Consider the following 19684-nt stretch of genomic DNA (forward strand, 5'->3'; position numbering starts at 1 on the left):
ACATCCGATGTAGATTTCCCCAGTGGATTTTGTTTTCCCATTAGCCATTTCCACCGTAAAGGTTTCATTAAGCTTCTGGGGTTGTTGTTTTAACAAGTGTTTGAATTTATTACTCACAAAGCTTCGTTCTGCCCCGGTATCAGTTAGGATGCATGCATAAGTGTGGTTTAGGAGAAACGTACCGATGACAGCAGCGGGATCCTGAACCGCTTCTCCCTGACCCATGGTCAGCACTCTTCCTGTTCCTACATTCCCAGGGTTGTTGTTGTTGGGGCAGTTTCGACGGATATGCCCAGTCTTTCCACATCCATAGCAGGTGGGGCTTGATCCTGCATTATTGTCGTTGTTGTTGGTGTTGTTGTTGTTGTTGCGGTTGTTGTTTCCTTGCTGCTGGTTCTTGGGAGGATAGGTCCTGCAATATTTTTCCGTGTAACCCTTCCGATTGCAACTGGTACAATGCATCTCCCTGCATTCGCCATTATGATGGAGACTGCACTTGTTGCACTTTGGGAGATTCCCGGAATACTGCCTAGGGGCACTTGGATTAGGTGAGACTGGAGCATGTGGTGTAGAGGGTACTTGGGTGGTTGCAGCATTGACTGTCACTGTTTGTTGCTTCTTTGACGACTCTGAGCCTTGCCGCCCTTTTCTCTTGTTGTTCTTTCCCTTCTTGTTGTCACTCTCCTTCTTGCCTTCAGTTTCCACTGGCTTCTCGCCCTTCTTGTTGTTGTGGTCGTACAGTTTCTTGGCCAACCTCTTGGCACTGTCGAAGGTTTCAGGATTTGCAGCTATCACATTTCCTTGAATTGGGGAGGTTAATCCCCAGATGAATCGTTCTATTTTCTTTCCCTCTGAAGTAATCATGCCAGGGCACAAGAGTGACAGTTCGCTAAACCTTGATATGTATGCATCTATATCAGAGTTTCGGACGGTGAGATTCCATAACTCTTGCTCCATTTTCTGAATTTCGCCTCGTGGGCAGTACTCAGCCATCAGCATTTCTTTCAACTCCGCCCACGTCATAGCGTTGGCTACGGGGAGATTCATGGCCTGTACATGTCCATTCCACCAGGTGAGAGCCTGGTCAACAAATGTGCATGCGGCAAACTTCACTTTCACCTCCTCGGGGTATTCACATATCTCAAATACTGATTCCACCTTTTCCATCCATCTCTTTAGGGTTATCATTCCACCCGTGCCATTAAAGGTTCGTGGCTTGGCCTTGGTGAAATCCTTGTAAGAGCACGTCTTGGTAGGTCCTTGATTTATTCCGTTGTTCGAACTTCCAGCCCCTTGTCCATTACCTCAACCATTGTTCCCTTGGTGGATTTGTGCCATGGCTGTAGTAACCGCAGCAGATACAGCTGCTTGGAATGCACCTGAGTTGACTTCGGGTGGGGTTGGTCCAGGGTTTCCACGGGTTGGTCGTTGAGGCATCTTTCTGTCATGGAACGGAAAGATGTTGAGTGCCTATGATTTTTGTGGGATTGTGGTCCTATAAACTAGGTGTATTGCATGTACTTAAGTGGTTTCACAAATTAGCATACAATCATGGATACATAACACATAGCAGATCACAACATCACAATAGAGCACATAAAATTTTCCATTAATCATATCCGTACTTTGATACATGAAAATTTGCTCGTAAGAGCATACATAAGTGGTGCAAGTTCGGCAGCGTAACGACTCTATGAGTACTGTAATCACTTAAACATAGGGTCCATGGTACATAGCATAGATCATATAAGAATAATACTAGAGATAGATATGACTAGCCCTAGTCATGGTGGGATGCGCCAGGGGGTGGTGCTGAAGAAGTGGACGCTCCCTGAAGGCGAGCCACCTGTCGTTCCGCGTCTCGGAGGCGAATCTCCCACCTCACCCGCCTCATGTGGAACTCTCGGATAACCTCTCGCGTCTCCTGTTCTGCACGCTCGACTCTAGTCCGCATCTGGTGCATCTGATCGGTGGTGCTCTGAGCTAGGTCGCCAGTGTTCTGCAATCGTCTCACCATGTCCGGAAGTGCGCGATCAGCTGGTCCTCCCTCCCTCAAGTCGTAGAACTCGCGTGCCATGCCAAACGGAGGTCGCTGTCCCTGCTTTCTGCTCCACCTCCAAAGATCGATACCCCAGGGGGGTGTAGGGCCAGTCGGGCCCATCTGATGAGCGGGCACCCTAGTCGGGTAAGGGGGGTTGATGACTTCGGACTCCGCGTCCGAATCACCATCATCACTAGGTTCCTCCTCGAAGTCCCCTTCGGCTTCTTCTTCTTCCAGGCCCTCCACTGGCTCGGCAGGTCCGCCCTCGACTTCCGCCTCAGGTTCCTCTTCAGATCCCTCCTCAGGGTCTTCTTCAGGTTCCTCCTCCAACCATCTGTTATTTCCCTGATTAGGGAAATACGGATCTCCGGGGAGATGGAAGCCGGCCATACTGTCTACGAGAGTATATAAATGTACTAATATTATTCCTAAGATGTTTTAATTATTATGTAAATTGAGTTGATGTTCTTTTCTTGGTAACAAAGGGGTATGTTTTTAGGTTTACCGACCATCGAGGTTTCCCAGGGGCATGTGAGAGTTGTACCTTGGAGAAAATGTAGTTGATCAGGCTACATTCAGCCCTTAATACAACTAGGAACAATCCCGACTTAACCAAGATGTCAGTATTATCTTATTTGATTTGGTATTATGTTCTTTTTCCTATATCGCACAAGTAAAGATGTTTTACCGTTGTGTTTTATTTGTTTTGTTCAGAGTTGTTTTAGTCCCTCTTTGGTTTATAGTTGCATATTAATGTGTGGTTAGTTCACTATAAACAGAGCTCTGATACCAACCTGTCACACCCCCGAACCAGACGGCGGAAACGTCCGAGGGCTTGCGTGACTTAAATTGAATATCATCACAATGATTATACATGAAACACAACATAAACTTCACCATGCATTAATACATAACGATTGACATTGTTCACATCCAGTACATTGTTTAAATATTACATATCCGTAGCATCAATTGTTTGAGAGTTTTCAAAACATAACATCCTAACATACTTGATATTACCCTTCAGCTTACCTGTTACCTTAGAATACAAGTTATTTTGAAAAACGTCAACATATGAAATGTTGGTGAGTTCATAAGCAGGGTTGTGATAAAAATGATTTGTGTAGTTTATAAAACCCAGAAAATTCGATATTTTCTGAAAAGACAATTGTTTACCAAAGTGTGAAGATCCATAAGTTGATGCATGAATGATTTCAAAACGTGTATAAATGGGAAGTTTTGTATTATAGTTATAGAAAAATACAAGCGAGTGGTGCTAATTTCCTCGAAAAACCCAATGTTTTCCGATAACATAAAATATAATTGTTTTCAAATTGTTATACCGCCACACGAGTGATTTTGATTACTTTTCCTTGATTACTCGGATAGTATTGGATTTATTTAATTACGTGAGTCGTTATAACCATGCATAATAATGACTAGTTCGTCTATCTTGGCATCCTAATGTACGCCGAAATTGATCTTAAGATTTTGTCACCCTAGACTGGCCGAGTCTAACTATAGCGAACAGCTGAGGTGTGGGGGAGTCACCCCCGTATAGATCTATACACAAACTCTCGCTCTCCTTCCAGGAGACTTTGATTATAACTACAGACTACGAACGACCCTTAGAGGTGTCGCCCGTTATTACTCACTTAATCCAAACGAAATTGATTACTATTGATTAACGACCTGTATTTGTTTACTTGAATTGAAGGTAAGTCTAACAAACGAGGAGAAGAGGATTACAAGGTCCTGCTAATTACGTGTGTTATTTAAGGTTGTTGGTTATACGAAGGACGCATTGGCCCATTTCATATTTGATTTAATTTGGACCTTACAAGCAATTCTAATGGGCCACCAAGGCCCAATTGCACATATATGCCATTGAGGGTCCCTTAAACATGTAATTGGGTCACACGAGGCCCAATAGACATGTGTTATTATTGTTGGTCCCAAACGTCATGTCAATGGGTCACGAAGGCCCAATAAGCATGATTAAGATCTTTCAAGCCCAACTATTTGAATATTTACTTGTTTTAGGTATAGTACAAGGGTCGGAAGTTTAATTGAACAATTGTTAAATTCTCAACGGCACGAAACTTGTCAGTTGTTTATAACGATATTTGAAAATATATGTATATTCTTCATTCTATTTTCATAAGTTGTAATTTGGTATTCTTTTGACCCAAATATCTTAATAATAAAATGATTGGCTCAAAGTATTGTTTTGATCCCTTTTCAGCCCTTCTTTTAAAAAAATGACAATTTTAGTCCCTTATTTTAAAAAAAGAAACATTTTAGGCCCTTAAACCATTTTCTTGACATTTTTGACTCGTAGACTTGTTTAAATGATGTTTTTAGTTAAAAATTTACTCCTTGGCAGTTTCAGCCCGTCCAGTAAAGAATTTTTCAGTTAAAACCCAAGCTTTTCGCAACTTTTACAATTTTGGTCCAAAATCCAAAAAGTTTACATTTTTGATCCTTGTTTGGAAAAAATCATTTTAACCCCTGAATTGGTTTTGTTTACCCTTTTACCCCCTGTTTTGATAAGTTTATCATTTCAATCCCTTGAAAATTATGTTTTTCGCAATTTTGGGCTCAATGGGCCGAAAAACCCAAAAATTGGCCCATTATGCTACAAATTACATTTCTAGCCCTTTAAAGAGTATGATATTCATAAAATAATTTATTTTTACTGTTTTCACTCTTTTAGCCCTTAAGCAAACCATGGATGGCAACTCTCAACTCAACTTTTAATTGTTTGAGAAATTTAGCCCAAAAATGAGTTTTATGTTGCATTTTTTTTATTATGACTTAAGCTAGAAGCTTTTCTTGACTTGTTCAATAAAAGTATATTAGATCATGTTTGTTTCCTCTTTTGTGCCATAGATCTCGAGATTTCTTCCCTTTTTGTTACATATTTACCACATAAACACATAAAATCACACATACATACATGAAATCATACATAACATACACATAGATCTACAGATTTTACTTGTATTCTCCCCCATAAAACTTGTGAAAACCGAAAGACAGGGGTATGAACTCACCTTTGCTTGTTGTTCTCGATTTGAAGAAGAAATGGAAGAAGTTTGATGCTATTCTCGGCCCTAGAAAGCTTCTTGAGAAGGCTTTGGCTTAGATAGGTTCTAATAGGCATGATCATGAACTTTCATGAGTTAGAAGGAGATTTATAACAATTTCAAGAAGCTAAACCATGGATCTAAGCATTAACTTACCTAGAATGATGATTTTTGTGGAAAAACCTCCTTGAGATGCCCTAAATCTCGAAAATTTTGATGGAGAAACAAGAGTGTTCTTTGAGAGTGTTTGGAGAGAAGTTGTGAGGTGTGTGTGTTTTTCCTTTGTGTTCTCGGCCGAAGAAGAAAAAGAGAGGGAAGAAGAGAGAGAGTGAGGTGATAGATGCTTGGAAGTATGAGATGGTTGCATGGAAGACCAAAATGTAATAAGGAGGTGGCTAACCCTCCTTATTTCAGCAATTTCCATTTTTTTTTTGTTTTCCTCTTGGGCCGAGAAAGAGAAAAGAGAGAAGAGGATTTGGGCCTTGAGTGCTTAAGTCCAAGTTATGGGCCCAATCTCCATCAAAGTATGAGTTTTATGGCCCTTTAGGATTAATTAAATTTGTTATGGCCCAATAAGGGTATTTTATTTCATTCTAGGCCCATTATGGTCCAAAACGTTAAAATAAAAGAAAGTGGGTCCAATTAGAGCCCATATAAGAGTTCTAAGCCCAAAATAGTCAAATTGGAAGCTCATTGGTCCATTAGGCCCAATAAGAAAATCCTAGTCCAGAATGGACTTGAACCGGGATTTTTAGGGTTTCCAATCTTTTGTTGACTACTTGAATGTTTGTGTAGAGTATTTGATAGAATTTTTGTGATCATTGAACAAGCATCATACATGTTTTCCAAGCTTTAACTACAATGTTATCTTTGTTAAGGGTTTTACAAGGTATCAGAATTCCTGGTTGTGACAGATGAAGTGTATTATATTAGAATGCATTATGAAATAGTACATTCCGAAATCATTTCGATAGTATTCAAATTCTTTAGTTTTTTTTTTCAATGCATTCTGAATCATTATATGGTAGATACATATGTATCATAATTGTAAAAATTAGAATCACATGTAACAGATGCGTATGTAGCAAAATCGTATATATTCTTAAAGAATGTTAATGTAAAAATCATTGTTTTGTGTATTCTAAAAGAATGATATTGTAGATTGGTATTGTTGATTATTTCCAACCAAACTGCAAGCTTCTTTATTAATTTATGGTTGGCATTCTCATAGAATATTATTCTAAAAGATTATCATTCTAATAGAATAAAATCAGTTATGATATAATGTTAGAATTGAAATTGAATTAATTAAAAAAAATAGATTTTTAAAATTAAAAGAATTAGTTATCCTTTAAAATCGAAAACAATATATATATATATATATATATATATATATATATATATATATATATATATATATATATATATATATATATATATATATATATATAATTCAATTGACTAAAATATATTTTAGAAAATTTAAATGATTATATAGTACATATTATTTCATTGTAATATCGTAGACATTCAAACAATAACAATTTATTATATTCATCCATTGGTCTAGATTGTCCCTAGGGCCACCCAATAGATATCATACATATTATAACCTAACCACACACACACACACATATATATATATATATATATATATATATATATATATATATATATATATGTTTTCATTATACATTTCTAATCATAAATGTTATATAATATGAAATAAGAACGAAGGTTAGTGACAATCGAATACGACTTCCACTAGTACAAAAATGACCTACGGTCACACTTTCCGAAAAACGGCCTGTGACACTTTTTCTTAAAAGTGTGGCCAAAAGTCACTAAAAAAATTTAGAGACTGTTTTTGGATACATTTAAATTAGATTGTGTGGCCATTATATAGACAATCAAAACTTTTACGACACTTAATTATACCAAATGTGACAAATATTAGTCACACTCGAACACTGAGGCCATAGGTCACAATCAGCCACATATATCGATTAAGATTGTCACACTTTTTTTATGAGAGACAGTAGATAAAATTATCGTCACATGAGTTAGTTCTTTGTGTGTCTATAACCTGTTGCCTTTTTAGCCACATAACAGACAAAGTAGCTAAAAGGTGACAAATATTGGTCACACTAATTATTTGTGTGTCCATAGGGCGGTTCTATACTAGTTGTATTTAGTTTACGCAAAAAATTAAAAGAAGTTACTATTGGTTACTTATGGTCATGTACCTTTTATTATGTGTGTCAAAATATTATGAATTGGCTTTAAGAATAAACAAATAATGTGTGTGTAGGTACCATTTAGTTACGTTTACAACTATTATATGTGTCTATATGTAAATATAGTCATAAAAGAAAAATAATGTCTTATCGTTATAATTAGGGGTCGTTCATTAAATATGTTACTTATGGTCATGTACCTTTTATTATGTGTGTCAAAATATTATGAATTGACTTTAAGAATAAACAAATATTGTGTGTGTAGGTAGCATTTAGTTACATTTACAGCTATTATATGTGTCTATATGTAAATATACTCATAAAATAAAAATAATGTCGTCTTGAATAAGAGTTATAAGAAAGGACCAAATTGCCCTTTTTGTCATCTATTCTTTTAATTGCACCAGATAATACACCATAATAAATGAAAAGATTACAAATTATTTTAACAGAATATTATGATAAATAAATTAAATGAATACAACATAACTTGTGTAACATTGCATAATGAAAGTACATTGCTATTACATGCAGTTTATGTTATAACATGTGTAACAATATAACAGTAAAAAACCGAAAAAAAAATATGTTTGAGTTATAACAATATTACACCAGAATAGTTTGATGGTATAATATGGTAAAAAGATATTAACTAAAGTACATCGTCATTTTTTGTCATTTTCTTATTCTCGACATAACGCTATGCTCAAGGTTTGGCCTTTCCCTTCTACAAACAAAAAATAAAGATCATTAAGTGTTAAAAGAAGGAGAAATATTATAGCTACAAATGTAATTAATGACATTAAGAAACACGTACCGTACGTATAAGAATACCGTGACAATCAGTACGAAAATAATCATTTTCCTTCTGCAAGTCAAGTGTGTCTACACGTGGCAATATGTTATCATTATGAGGAACAATAGTACTAAATTCTTCATCTACATCTTCATATGTATCTCTGTAATTTTTGGGAGGTGTCTTGAACACAACAGACATTTTTTGATCGAGTGGGTCTGTCACGTAAAAAACTTGTTGTGCTTGTGAGGCCAATATGAAGGGATCACCTTTATGGCCTAATCTTTTTAGTTCAACTAGTGTGTACCCCAATTTATCCCTTTTTACTCCATTTCTATTGTCAACCCAGTCACACATGAAAATTGGAATTCTTTTAAAATGATAATCTAGTACCCATATCTCTTGTAAAACACCATAATAAGTGTTTTTGGCATATGTTACAACTTCTTTACTGATGTGTGTGTCAGTTGCAACAACACTAACCCCACTGTTTTGGTAAACTTTACCTTCACGAGCTTTTGTACGAAAAGTATATCCATTAATAGCATATACATCGTATTTAATAATGTTCTTATTGGGTCCATGTGAAATCCATCTCATTGTCTCTGTTATACTTTCTCTACAGGCCCCTGACTCTCTCTCTACCTGAATTGTAATTAGATTATGAATTTAAGAAATCAAGAAAAAAATAACAAAGAACACAACATATTTGACAAGAATATACCTCCTTTCGTAACCAATGACCAAATGTTTTACTATGCTCTTGTTCTATATGTGCCTTTCGTTTAGTAGGGTGTAGATGTTCCAAAAATTCCATGTGTCGTCTGTCAATACGTTAATGTTAATATTATTATAAAAAAAACATACATGTAAAAAACCTTACTTGATATATGGGAGTACTTCAGATGTATTTTGCAATACAAAGAAATGTGCTTTGCTGAATAGTTCTGCAGAAACGTCTACCGATTTAGCAGCTGATAGAGAAGTACCATCCGTAATAGAGCTACTATCTACACCTTTATGAATTCCACAATTGTTATGATTGTCAGGTGGAATACCAACAGTATCCATCCTTTTAAGGAATTGACTAAAAAACTCAATTGTCTCTTCTGCAACATTCTCTTCTGCAATGCATCCTTCTGGTCTATTTTTGTTTCGCACGTGCCCCTTAATAACCTTCATAAACCTTTCGAATGGGTACATCCATCTAAAGAATATTGGACCGCATAATTTTACTTTCCTAGTGAGATGAACGGTTAAATGAATCATCACATCAAAAAATGATGGTGGAAAGTGTTTCTCAAGAAGACATAAGGTTATCGAGCTCATCCACTATGATTTCTTTGCTACATATTGATTTGAAAAAGAAACAAAACCTTGTAATAGCAACTCTGGTGGGTGGATGCATAATAGATCGAATTGTTATGGGCAAAAATTGTTGCATGAGCATGTGATAGTCATGTGATTTTAGTCCGATCAACTTCCTATCCTTTAGACTCACCAAACTAGAAAAATTAGAACAATACCCTTGAGGAACCCTTAAGTTGTATAAAGTCTCACAGAATTTGTCTTTTTCCTCTTTTGTCAATGTACAACCTGCTGCGGGAAGTGTTGTGTTGTTCCCTTCTATCTGAGGATGCAGCTCTGGTTTTAAACCATAATGAACCAAATCCAATCGAGCTTTATAACCATCTTTCGTCTTCCCGGGAACGTTCAAAACAGTTCCTGTTAAACTCTCACCACGTTCTTTTCCACATGCAAAAAATCTATACAATGTGGAACCAAATTGTCGGGCCAATACCTTAGTTGTCTATACCATATATTGAATTTCTTCCAGTATGTATTATTTTGCTGGCCCACATCTGAAGTACCCACTTGGTGTGATTTTCTCTTTTTTTTATTCATCTTCCCACCTCTTCCACTTGTTGATTGTTGGATTTCTGCCTCCTTGCCCTTATTAACCTTTCCCCATTTATTAATTATAAATTTTACCCTGTTATATATCTCCTCCCCATTCATAGGTTCTGGAGAGGGTGAGAACTCTTGTTGTCCATTGAATGCCTTCTTTTGTCTTCTGAACGGGTGATCATACGGTAGAAATCTTCTATGACCAGCATAACTCTGCTTATTCGATTTAGGGAGTCTAATGCAGTGTGTCTCTTCACCACACACAACACAACCTTGAAAACCGCTGTATGGGCAACCACTTAATGTACCTAAAGCAGGATAATCATTAAAAGTCCACAACACAACTGCGCGTAGTTTAAAATGCTCTTGTGCATATGCATCGTATGTTTCAACTCCAAAATCAAATAATAATTGCAGATCATCAATAAAAGGTGCTAGGAACACATCAATATCGTTTCCCGGTGTTCCCGAAATCAATAACGAAAGCATGATGTGATGGGTTTTAGGTAAAACAAATAAACCAGAAAACAATTCCTAAGTTCACATGCAACCTACTTTGGATCTATGTTTTAACTATTGAACATACAACTTTGAATTGCAAAAACAAGAACCCTAGAGGAGAAAGGCTATTTTCAAAAATAACTAACTAGGGTTTAAGAGTTACATACCTTTCAATTGTTATAGCAAACAATTGATAATCCTCTTGATCTTGATCTTGATCTTCTTGGAAGCTTAGCACCACAAATGTAATGCCTCTAATGGAATCACACCCAAGTACTAGCAAGAAGGAAACTAGAAGGAGAGAGGGTAGAGAGAGTACGCAATTTCGGCCCTAGGGTTTCTTCAAAGAAGGAGTGACCGATTTTGAGAGCTGGGAGGCTCCTTATATAGCTGAGGGATCTAGGGTTTAGGGAAAACCCTAATGCTCCTTTGCTTAGGGCCTAAGCAAACCCAAGGGCCTTATCCAAAGCCCCCTTGGACGAAATCCTTAGGGTTTCCCCTATAGATTTCGTCCACCTCCTTCCAAGGAGGTTCTGGAGCCGTCCACTCAACTATCTGATAATTGCAAACTAGTCCCTGCACTTTATAATTAATACTTTTAACCCCAAAATTAATTCTGATTAATTTATGGCTAACTATTAATTAAACATAATGATTTCTAATTAATATATTAATCTTTTAACATATTAATAAACCATTTATATTAATTTATTAATCTTATAAATTAATATCTCTCCTTTCATAATTTCATTGTCCAGTTGCTAGGTTGAGGGCAACCCAAAAGGACTGTGCTGCTATCAATTCAAGTACATACCAATTATAGTTATGGGCTTAGACACCTAATCCAACAGTCTCCCACTTGGATAAGTCTGTAACTATAATTGCTAGTATACCTTCTAAATTTGACCAGCAAATTGTAGCTTCCAAAAGCTGCTGCCGAACTCTGACCCAGTCAGTTACATGTCCCAAGATAAGTGATCATATAATCCTTCGTTCTGTAAGATATCCCCAGACATAAGACATGGAATGAAATCAATCTCTTTGTCCAGAATCTATGTTTCCCGATTTCTGATATGTGATGATGTAGGACTTCTAATTGAACACATCAATTTAGTCCTGGCTGGGCCCAGCACATAAGTCAACACCAAATCATCGAGGGGCCCACAAATATCGCTTTTCCGGTTAGGGCAAAAGGAACGAATAAACGTTGACTCATATGCTTGTATCTTTTACTTATCAAATTATACATGACAATACGTTTTATAACACCAATTTACTGATGCGTTTTCGCATCACCAATGCATGACCGACTTGTAAATTACAACTCATATTTCTCCGCTTCAAGATTATAAGATATTATCGTCTCAGTACTACTCGTGATGAATTCCATGAAGTGATACTCTGATCGAGGGTTTATCCAATACTCAAATCTCAATTTCTGAGTACTCATGAACATTGCAGCAATTCTATTGCCATGTCTATCCTTAGACAATCTACAATCCAGTTCATGACAGTCTTAATTCACTACTTACTTCCAAAAGTACGAGCGACTGTGGAGTTTGAATAATCTTATTATTCGGGAAGTAAAACATGCAAAATTTGAAACACAATAATAACCAATCGACAAAAGGTAGTAACTAAACTTATAAATAATACTTTATTATTTAGTCACCAAAAGTAAATTACATTTACTTTGTTACAAGTTTCAGAACAAAACTAATCTAACTACTAAAACTAATATCATCTTTCAGTCCTATGCTCCGAGCATGCTGAATATGCTTAGCCCTACTCAGACCCTTTGTGAGGGGGTCTGCTGGGTTATCTTCAGATGACACCCTCTTTACTACAAGATGGCCTTCTTCTACTCTATGTCTGATAAAATGGTACTTTCTGTCGATATGTCTGGCTTTACCATGATCTCTTGGTTCCTTTGTCAAGGCAACCGCTCCTTCATTATCGCATAACAGTTCCATAGGCTCCTAGATGGTTGGAACAACTCCGAGATCTCCGATGAAGTTCCTCAACCAAGCTGCTTCTTTCGACGCTTCACTCGCTGCTATGTACTCTGATTCACAAGTAGAATCAGCCACCGTATCTTGTTTGGAACTTTTCCAAGTAACTGCTCCTCCATTCAGTAAAAATACCCATCCTGATTGAGAACGGAAGTTATCTCTATCCGTTTGAAAGCTGGCATCACTGTAACCATCTACTCTCAAAGTATCACTGCCACCAAGCACAAGGACCCAGTCCTTTGTCCTTCGCAAATACTTGAGTATATTCTTAACGGGTATCCAATGAGCTCTACCCGGGTTTCCCTGATAGCGACTGACCATGCTCAAAGCAAATGCCACATCAGGGCGAGTACATGTCATAGCGTACATGATCGATCCGACAGCGGAAGCATAAGGTACACGACTCATGTCATCTATTTCAAGATCTGTACTCGGGCATTGAGTCTTACTCAATTTGGTATTGCTCTGGATAGGTAGCTCTCCCTTCTTGGAATTTTCCATACTAAACCTCTTTAGTACCTTATCCAAGTATGTGTTCTGACTAAGTCCAATTAGTCTCTTCTTTCTATCTCTTAATATTCTAATCCCAAGAATATAGGCAGCTTCTCCAAGGTCTTTCATGGCAAAACACTTTCCAAGCCAAGACTTAACATCTCTCAAGGTTGGAACGTCGTTACCAATGAGTAATATGTCATCGACATATAACACCAGAAAAGTTACTATACTCCCACTAGCCTTGATATATACACAAAACTCATCTTCACTTCTAGAAAAACCAAACTCGTTGACTTTCTCATGGAAGCAAAGATTCCAGCTGCGAGATGCTTGTTTCAATCCATAAATGGATTTCTCAAGCTTGCACACTCTATTGGGAAACTTTGCATCAACAAAACCCTCTGGCTGATTCATGTAAACATCCTCAGCCAACTTCCCGTTAAGGAAAGCAGTCTTGACATCCATCTGCCAGATTTCATAGTCATGAAAGGCAGCTATGGCGAGCAATATCCTAATAGATTTAATCTTAGCTACTGGCGAGAAGGTCTCATCATAGTCAACCCCTGGGGTTTGAGTGAAACCTTTTGCAACCAGTCGAGCCTTGAATGTGTGCACATTTCCATCCATGTCTGTCTTCTTCTTGAAGATCCATTTGCACCCAAGTGTCTTACGACCTGGTGCACTATCAACCAAATTCCAAACTTGGTTGTCATACATGGACTTAATCTCGCTGTCCATTGCCTCTTTCCACTTGGAAGCCTTTGGGCCTGCCATTGCTTCCTTATAAGTGACTGGTTCATCTAAATTTACCAGTGTCCTATCACTTATGAATGTGTCACCTTCTGAAGTAATATGAAAACCATACAACTCAGGTGGCACACTCACCCTAGTGGACCTTCGAAGAGGTAATGAGTTATCAACTGCTTCAACAGGAACTGTTTCCTCTGGTTGAGTGCTAGTGTCATCTAAGGTTCCTTCATTGGCTAACTCTTGAATTTCTTCAAGTTCAATGGTGCTCCCACTGTCCTCTTTGAATATGAGCTCTCTTTTTAGAAAGACTCCTCTTCGTGCTACAAAGACCACGTTTTCACTAGGTCTGTAGAACAAATATCCAAAAGACTGCTTTGGGTAAGCAATGAAAACACATTTCTCACTTCTAGCTGGTAGCTTGTCGTGAGTCTCTCGTCTTACGAAAGCTTCACAACCCCAGACTTTAATATGTGCTAACGAGGGAACTTTCCCCGTCCACATTTCGTGAGGTGTTTTGGCAACCTTCTTTGTAGGGACAAGATTGAGGATGTGGGCGGCTGTCTCTAAGGCATACCCCCAGAAGTGAATATGAAGCGAAGCACGACTCATCATAGAACGAACCATGTCTAACAAGGTTCGATTACGCCTCTCAGCTACACCATTTAACTGTGGTTTCCTAGGAGAAGTTAATTGTGAGACTATCCCACATTCTTTCAGATAGTCGTTGAACTCGATACTAAGATACTCCCCGCCTCTATCGGATCTAAGTATCTTTATCTTCCTGCCCAATTGATTTTCGACCTCATGCTTAAACTCTTTGAACTTTTCAAAGGTTTCTGACTTATGTTTGATTAAGTAGATATAACCATATATGCTTTAATCGCCAGTGTAAGTCACATAGAATCGATTAGCATCCCTTGTAGTTGATCTGAAGGGCCCACACACATATGTGTGTATGAGATCCAACAGACCTTCACCTCTTTCACAAGACCCTGTGAATGGTGATTTTGTCATCTTTCCTAAAAGACAAGATTCACACATATCATCTGATTTTAGGTCAAATGATTCCAACACTCCATCCTTTTGGAGTTGGGCTATGCGTTTCTTGTTAATGTGTCCAAGACGACAATGCCACAAGCATGCCTTGTCTACACTATTAGACAAGTCAATATTAAATACACTATTTCCTAAGCTATCAACACAAGTCACTGTTTCATACACAGCATCACAAGGCAAAGCTTCAAACACAAAAACACCATTCTTATAAACAGAAATTGAACCATTCAAATCATTAAAAGAATATTTAAAACCTTGTCTGAACAATGCATGAAATGAAATAATGTTTCTCGTCATCTCAGACGAATAGCAACAATTTAATAAATCTAATCTAACATCATTACTAAGCAAAAGTTGATAAACTCCGATCTTGGTTATTGGTGAAGACTTTCTGTTTCCCATGATCAAGTTTATCCTTCTTCGCTCTATCTCCTCACTTTCCTTTAGCCCCTGTAAATCAGAACATATGTGAAAACCACATCCTGTATCAAGGACCCATGAACGAGAAGATAATGAGTTATTAGAAGAAATAGTGTAAATACCTGCCGAAGATGGCTTTACCTTTCCATCTTTGATATCTTGCAGATATTATGGGCAAGATCTCTTCCAATGCCCCTTTTGATTGCAATAAAAGCAAACGGCCTCTTTTGGATCAGAAACATGGGGAGTGGTAGCATTGGGCTTAGCCTTTGGGCCATTACTAGATGACCCAGCTTGAGCCTTGCTCTTCCAGTTTTGCTTAGGAGGACCTTTCCTCTTTTTCCCCTTTCCCTGTCCAATAGCCAAGACAGGGGCAGTTGCAGGTGTGGAGGCTATACTTTTACCCTTCATCCCTGCTTCAGCTGTCTGCAACAAGTTATGCAATTGGGCCAGAGTCTGCTCAGTGTTTTTCAAATGGTAAGTTAGAATAAACTGACCATAACAATCAGGTAGTGAGTTCAAGACCATATCAATGGCCAATTCCTCATCAAAGTGAATGTTGAGCTTGACCAAACGCTCTATGTAGTGTTGCATTCTTTGCACATGAGACACAACCGACTCCCCTTCTTTCATCTTTCAAGCCATGAGTGACTTGACTACTTCAAACTTTTCTTGACGAGCTCGCTTATGGTACTTTTCCATAAGGTCCTTGTTCATCAATAAAAGGTGCTAGGAACACATCAATATCGTTTCCCGGTGTTCCCGAAATCAATAACGAAAGCATGATGTGATGGGTTTTAGGTAAAACAAATAAACCAGAAAACAATTCCTAAGCTCACATGCAACCTACTTTGGATCTATGTTTTAACTATTGAACATACAACTTTGAATTGCAAAAACAAGAACCCTAGAGGAGAAAGGCTATTTTCGAAAATAACTAACTAGGGTTTAAGAGTTACATACCTTTCAATTGTTATAGCAAACAATTGATAATCCTCTTGATCTTGATCTTGATCTTCTTGGAAGCTTAGCACCACAAATGTAATGCCTCTAATGGAATCACACCCAAGTACTAGCAAGAAGGAAACTAGAAGGAGAGAGGGTAGAGAGAGTATGCAATTTCGGCCCTAGGGTTTCTTCAAAGAAGGAGTGACCGATTTTGAGAGCTGGGAGGCTCCTTATATAGCTGAGGGATCTAGGGTTTAGGGAAAACCCTAATGCTCCTTTGCTTAGGGCCTAAGCAAACCCAAGGGCCTTATCCAAAGGCCCCTTGGACGAAATCCTTAGGGTTTCCCCTATAGATTTCGTCCACCTCCTTCCAAGGAGGTTCTGGAGCCTTCCACTCAACTATCTGATAATTGCAAACTAGTCCCTTCACTTTATAATTAATACTTTTAACCCCAAAATTAATTCTGATTAATTTCTGGCTAACTATTAATTAAACATAATGATTTCTAATTAATATATTAATCTTTTAACATATTAATAAACCATTTATATTAATTTATTAATCTTATAAATTAATATCTCTCCTTTCATAATTTCCTTGTCCAGTTGCTAGGTTGAGGGCAACCCAAAAGGACTGTGCTGCTATCAATTCAAGTACATACCAATTATAGTTATGGGCTTAGACACCTAATCCAACAGTCTCCCACTTGGATAAGTCTGTAACTATAATTGCTAGTATACCTTCTAAATTTGACCAGCAAATTGTAGCTTCCAAAAGCTGCTGCCGAACTCTGACCCAGTCAGTTACATGTCCCAAGATAAGTGATCATATAATCCTTCGTTCTGTAAGATATCCCAGACATAAGATATGGAATGAAATCAATCTCTTTGTCCAGAATCTATGTTTCCCGATTTCTGATATGTGATGATGTAGGACTTCTAATTGAACACATCAATTTAGTCCTGGCTGGGCCCAGCACATAAGTCAACACCAAATCATCGAGGGGCCCACAGATATCGCTTTTCCGGTTAGCGCAAAAGGAACGAATAAACGTTGACTCATATGCTTGTATCTTTTACTTATCAAATTATACATGACAATACGTTTTATAACACCAATTTACTGATGCGTTTTCGTATCACCAATGCATGACCGACTTGTAAACTACAACTCATATTTCTCCGCTTCAAGATTATAAGATATTATCGTCTCAGTATTACTCGTGATGAATTTCATGAAGTGATACTCTGATCGAGGGTTTATCCAATACTCAAATCTCAATTTCTGAGTACTCAGGAACATTGCAGCAATTCTATTGCCATGTCTATCCTTAGACAATCTACAATCCAGTTCATGACAGTCTTAATTCACTACTTACTTCCAAAAGTACGAGCGACTGTGGAGTTTGAATAATCTTATTATTCGGGAAGTAAAACATGCAAAATATGAAACACAATAATAACTAATCGACAAAAGGTAGTAACTAAACTTATAAATAATACTTTATTATTTAATCACCAAAAGTCAATTACATTTACTTTGTTACAAGTTTCAGAACAAAACTAATCTAACTACTAAAACTAATATCATCTTTCAGTCCTATGCTCCGAGCATGCTGAATATGCTTAGCCCTACTGAAAAAGACGCTTGAAGCGTGGAATAATTGGAAAGTACCACAAACATTTTGCAGGAATATTGTTGTAAATTTTATTTTTTTGTTCATCAACCTTCCATCTTGATTTACCACAAGTAGGACATGCTGCCAAGTCTGTGTATTCGTTTCTGTAAAGTATACAATTGTTGACACATGCATGTATCTTAGTATACCCTGAACCCATTGCCTTAAATGCTTTTTTTGCCTCATATGTACTACTGTACATTTCGTTTCCTTCTGGTAACATGTTTTTTATCAAAACTAATAATTCTGTAAAGCACTTATCTGATACTCCATACTTACTCTTCAAGTTGAGTAGTTGAATGATTGCAGATAACTTTGTGAAATTATGACACCCTGTGTATAGGGGCTTCTCGGCATCCTCTATCAGTTCTCTAAACTTATCAGGGTTCCCAATAAAATTTTCTTCTACAGCTTCAACCATCTCTACTGTTTCTGCAGCATCTGTTGGCATTTCTGTGTTCATGTTCGTGGAATCTACATCGTTTGACGTATCCATATCAAAATTATGTTTGATCAATTCCATTCCTGAATAGATGATCATCTACCACATCCACCGAATGAGATATGTGGTTTACACACTTAACACATGGACAGGAAGATCTTATCTTTTTTTTGGTATCTGCAGGATCCATATGTTTAGAAATCTTGTAATTGTGCACTGCATATTTGATAAATTATGCAACACCTTTTACATAGGTTTCTGATGTTCTGTATGCTCCCATCCAAGACTTATCCATATTCAGCTTACAACAGCATCAACAAGCAATATACGTTTCCTGTTTATTGACCCATTTTAACAAACAGTTGCTGTGCATAAACAAAATAGATCACATTACTAATAAATCCAATATCTTGAAAGAAAAAAACTTGTTAACTCAAAATAAAATATAATTACACACATCATGACCCAACGAGATAACAAATATTCATATTATGAGGGTAATTGTTTTGTAGTTTCTTGTATTAATTAAATGTAGTATTTGTACCTGTATGAATTTGATGTTGACGCTTCAATTTCTGGTTGAAGAATAAACGTAGTTGCAGTGCCTTTGTAGTTATCAGAGATTGAATCGATAGGAATTCATATTGTCTAATTTGGGATATTTACGCAATGAGTCTGGATGATCAGGGGCATGTGGAGAAGTGATAAAAAAGTGGATGATCAGGGACATATCGAGACATTAAAAAAAAGAAAAAAAAAGTGTTGGTAATTGGGTTCGAACTCATGACATTCCAAAATATACCAATAACTACATTGACACTTACCAAGTGGGGTATCTGTTTGTTTGCAAATAATTGCTTTACGAAAAAAACAAAAACATTAACCAAAAGAGAAAGGAATCCACTAAAACTGATCTAATACAAACACAGTTAGCAGGAAATTATATAATTTTGTTTGTTTTATCATAATAACAATTAATGGACGGATATACCCTTGCTATAACAATCTTAATTAACATATAAAGCATATAATATATAAATGACTGTTATACCCATGTGTTAGCATAAATACAGGTTACAACTAAGTTTCAAAGTACATTGCCATCTTAATAAAAAAATTAACTAAAACAGGGACAAATATGCAAGACATGGACATAATTAACATATAAAATATAGAATGATAACTAATTACCATTTTGCCCATAAGACAATTATATTAAAAACGACATCAAATCTGGACATATAATATATAAAGGACTGTTATACCCCTGTGTTAGCATAAGTACAGGTTACAACTAAGTTTCAAAGTAC

The 19684-nt window shown here is 37.0% G+C and overlaps 1 protein-coding gene across 1 annotated transcript; it reads right to left on the reverse strand.

Moving 5' to 3' along the window:
• Positions 1–8073: 8073 nt before the first annotated feature.
• LOC145105159 (uncharacterized) lies at positions 8074–10560 on the reverse strand. Its single transcript, XM_079042291.1, has 6 exons — positions 10156–10560; positions 9665–9973; positions 9047–9339; positions 8888–8987; positions 8185–8808; positions 8074–8094 (listed from the first exon to the last, which is right to left on the reverse strand). The coding sequence occupies exons 1-6, from the start codon at positions 10558–10560 to the stop codon at positions 8074–8076; spliced, it is 1752 nt and encodes a 583-aa protein (XP_078898417.1).
• Between the last annotated feature and the right edge of the window lie 9124 nt (positions 10561–19684).

Source organism: Lactuca virosa, chromosome 4 (genome assembly GCF_052849685.1).
Source record: "Lactuca virosa cultivar CGN04683 chromosome 4, Lactuca_virosa_CGN04683_v6, whole genome shotgun sequence".
Taxonomy (NCBI): Eukaryota; Viridiplantae; Streptophyta; class Magnoliopsida; order Asterales; family Asteraceae; genus Lactuca; species Lactuca virosa.